Below are 3,185 nucleotides of genomic sequence, written 5' to 3'. Positions count from 1 at the left end.
CATCATGCATATGCATGTCCATAAAGCCTTTTTTACAATCTCGGGTTACCTGAATCAACAACATGTATACAATCTTCTAGTTATAATTCTCACAGGTGAATCCCGTGGACCTCTTTATTTCAGGGACCCGGACCGAAAGGTTTTTTCAGTTCGGTTCTGGTTCCGGTACAATAAAATAAGTGTTCCGGTTTCAGTTTCGGTTTCTCCGTTCTCGACTAGTGAACAAAACCGAAACCGTAAATAATTACGGTTTTTTAACGGTTTTTTGCGGTTATACGCATGTCAGTTTATTTACCGTGCATGGGCACATCGACGGGAACTCTTACATAAATTACATTTTTTTTATAAGATAAAATATATGTATATTTGTAGACAATATATATACTGTATGTTGTACAAACAAAGTGAATTGTTGTATAAAGACAGTAAACAATAAACATATAGAATTCACATAGTATTAAATTTTTGTAATTGATAAACAGAAGTACGTCATTTCATTGAAAAAACATCTTTTTACTTTAATCACGAATGCAAAGAAATTGGTGACACAAAGAATCAAAAAACATAAGGAGACATTCTGGTTTAAAAAAGAAAAAATTTCGTTTAACAAAAGAAAAAAAAATTAATTTATCCGGTTGTAAATCATAAATGTTCTATGGTTCTATCTTATTTTATAAATGAATACATTGATGAATTCGGAATGCAGTAATAAAACGAAGATTGTTGTTGCGTGTCAAAAGCCTTTGAATTTAAATATAAAGAGCAGGTACTTGATCACTCCCATTGCACAACCCATTTTGATTGTGGATCTTTATGATATCAGCAATTGCGATGTAAAAGAAACCGCTCTGAGCATGGACAATCTCTCTTCGTAATAATCACTCTTTCGTATGTGATTTCCTGACATATTTAAGTTACAAAACAAGAAAATAAATATTATTTTTGTGTATATATATTTACGTAATATTTTATATAATATTAACAAATATGAAAAAAATAACTTACGTTTCTTCTTTACAGTAAAATATTCTATTAGCTCTAACAAGTAACTGGTTTTCTAAGATATTTTCATTGATGTTTGTTCGTAATGGAGATAAAATAAATTTCAGTCCTGAGAATAGTCGTTCTACACTAACTTGAGTGGCAGGTACGGCTAGAACAGTCATTGCTAATTTATATAATTCAGGTTGATTTTGTTTCTTTTCTTCCCAAAATTGTAACACATTAATTTTTCTATTAAGTCTTTTTTGTTCAGTATTATATCTTTCAAGTTCACTTTCTACTCGATATAGAAGATATAAATCCGATTCTGTAGATGACGATGAATATGAATTTGTTACATTATGTTGCCGTTCTTTTAGCTTCAAAAGATTTTCGAATTCATCAAATGTGGAACTTGTTCCGCTTGAATTTGAAGAACTTCCATTTAAATTTTCGTTTGATTCATTCATTGAAATGTCTTTACGATTTAATGATATTATTTTAATCCAAAGATGTTTCAAATGTGTTTTAACTCTTTGTATTTGCGTATTGTCTAATAATACTTTGTATCGAGGATCCATATAAACTGCGGATAATAATATGTCATTATTTATTAACTTTTGTTCGCGATATATCATTTGTTCTACAATGACTGTAGCAAAAGGAGTTTGTATTGCCTCTGTTGCTACTTTTGTTTCAAACCAAAGTCCAAAAAATTCACTGAGAGTCAATTGTTCTGTCTGTAGCTTTTTGGTACAAATTTTTGACGGTCGCAATGCTGTACAGATTTCTTCAATTTTTGACCATTCAGCATCTTGTAATGTTACGAAATTTTGAAATTTTGTTACAGATAGCTCTTCACAATAATCTTTTAGTAGTAACAAATTTTCAAGCATATCTATTGTCGAACACCATCGAGTTAGACAATCAATTGTAGGCTTCTTTAAGTTTTGTTTTTTTATTAAATATATAAATGTTTGAGTTCTGAGTTTTTTTGCTAAATTTCTAGCTTTCGAAATTAACTGCGATATAGTTTTCATTCCTCTTAAGGCATCGTTAACTGCTAATTGTAATGTGTGAGCTGCACATCTAATACCTAAAATTTTTTATGTAAAGTATTTTTCAATACATTGACTACATTATTATTATGAGATTATTAGATTTTATTTAATTATATATTGTAAATAAAATATTATGTTTTATGTATTTTTTAAAGTATAGAAAAAATCAAATTAAATTTGTTTAGTATGTAATATTCAGTATATAATATTATGCACATAATATATGTATAACATTTATATTTATCTTCCATTAAAAGATAAAAAATTTTGATAAAATTATAGATTACAAATTTCAAATTATTAGTGATATAAATAGAAAAAAACAAACTATTGTATAAATATTTTCAAATAATTAAAAGTAATACAAATATTAATTTAAAAGTTCTTTACCTGTTAAAGTTAAAATATTGTTTTCAAAATGAGAATTTATATCATCATTTTCAATAGTTTCAATATTCTCGAAAATATTTATGTTATCATTGTTATCAATTTCATATTCGTTATTTTCTTCACTTTTTTCTGAAGATTTATCACAATCGATATTTTCATTTTGTTCTAAAGTGTCGTTGTCATAATCTTCATCTGAAGCTAATATCTTTACTGCTTTTAACATATTGGCGCCGTTATCAGTTGTTATTGTATATATTTGATCCAAAGATATGTTGAACGAAAAACATATATTTTTAATAATAGTTTTTAAATATTCACCTAGAAAAAAACAAAAAATATATATATATATATTTTATAAAAAATACATATGCGCGCGCGCGTGTGTGTAATGTGTATTATATATATTATTAATTATTATTAAATATAATCATAATATTCATAATGTTGATTACCTGTATGTCTCTCTTTTAGTTCCTTTAATGCTAGAGTTCTTAAAATAATTTTTGTTTCTTTAATGTATTGAATATTTACTCCAAGAAATGATCTATCTAATCGCGTAACGGCATCGACTTTTAATGAAATTAAAACATTATGTATATCTTCAGAAATTTCTTGTCTTATTCTGTCAGATTCTTCAAATACTTTTTTTTGTATAGATTCTGACGAAATAGAGAATTTCTGTTTATTCTTTTCTTCTATTGCACACTTAATTGGATTTACAATATTTTGAAATCCGGAATCGTCCAAAATACT

The 3,185-nt window shown here is 26.8% G+C and overlaps 1 protein-coding gene across 1 annotated transcript; it reads right to left on the bottom strand.

Moving 5' to 3' along the window:
• Nucleotides 1–136: 136 nt before the first annotated feature.
• On the bottom strand, nucleotides 137–2,465 carry LOC105456297 (zinc finger BED domain-containing protein RICESLEEPER 2-like). The gene is made up of 3 exons (XM_011700245.1): nucleotides 2,433–2,465; nucleotides 1,006–2,077; nucleotides 137–900 (listed from the first exon to the last, which is right to left on the bottom strand). Exons 2-3 carry the CDS (start codon nucleotides 2,019–2,021, stop codon nucleotides 879–881), a joined length of 1,038 nt encoding a protein of 345 aa, XP_011698547.1. The 5' UTR covers nucleotides 2,022–2,077; nucleotides 2,433–2,465; the 3' UTR covers nucleotides 137–878.
• Nucleotides 2,466–3,185: the final 720 nt, after the last annotated feature.

Source organism: Wasmannia auropunctata, unplaced genomic scaffold, assembly GCF_000956235.1.
Source record: "Wasmannia auropunctata unplaced genomic scaffold, wasmannia.A_1.0 LD336106.1, whole genome shotgun sequence".
Lineage (NCBI taxonomy): Eukaryota > Metazoa > Arthropoda > Insecta > Hymenoptera > Formicidae > Wasmannia > Wasmannia auropunctata.
Note: the sequence above shows the minus strand (reverse complement) of the source record. Positions and strands in the feature narration are given on the sequence as shown.

What these genes read in the sequence shown, in the direction of transcription:
- LOC105456297 (XM_011700245.1), bottom strand. Translation starts at nt 2,021, where the DNA reads ATGAAAACTATATCGCAGTTAATTTCGAAAGCTAGAAATTTAGCAAAA. An exon ending in TTTTACTGTAAAGAAGAAAC is followed by an intron (nt 901 to 1,005) that starts GTAAGTTATTTT and finishes TAAATATGTCAG; the next exon opens with GAAATCACATACGAAAGAGT.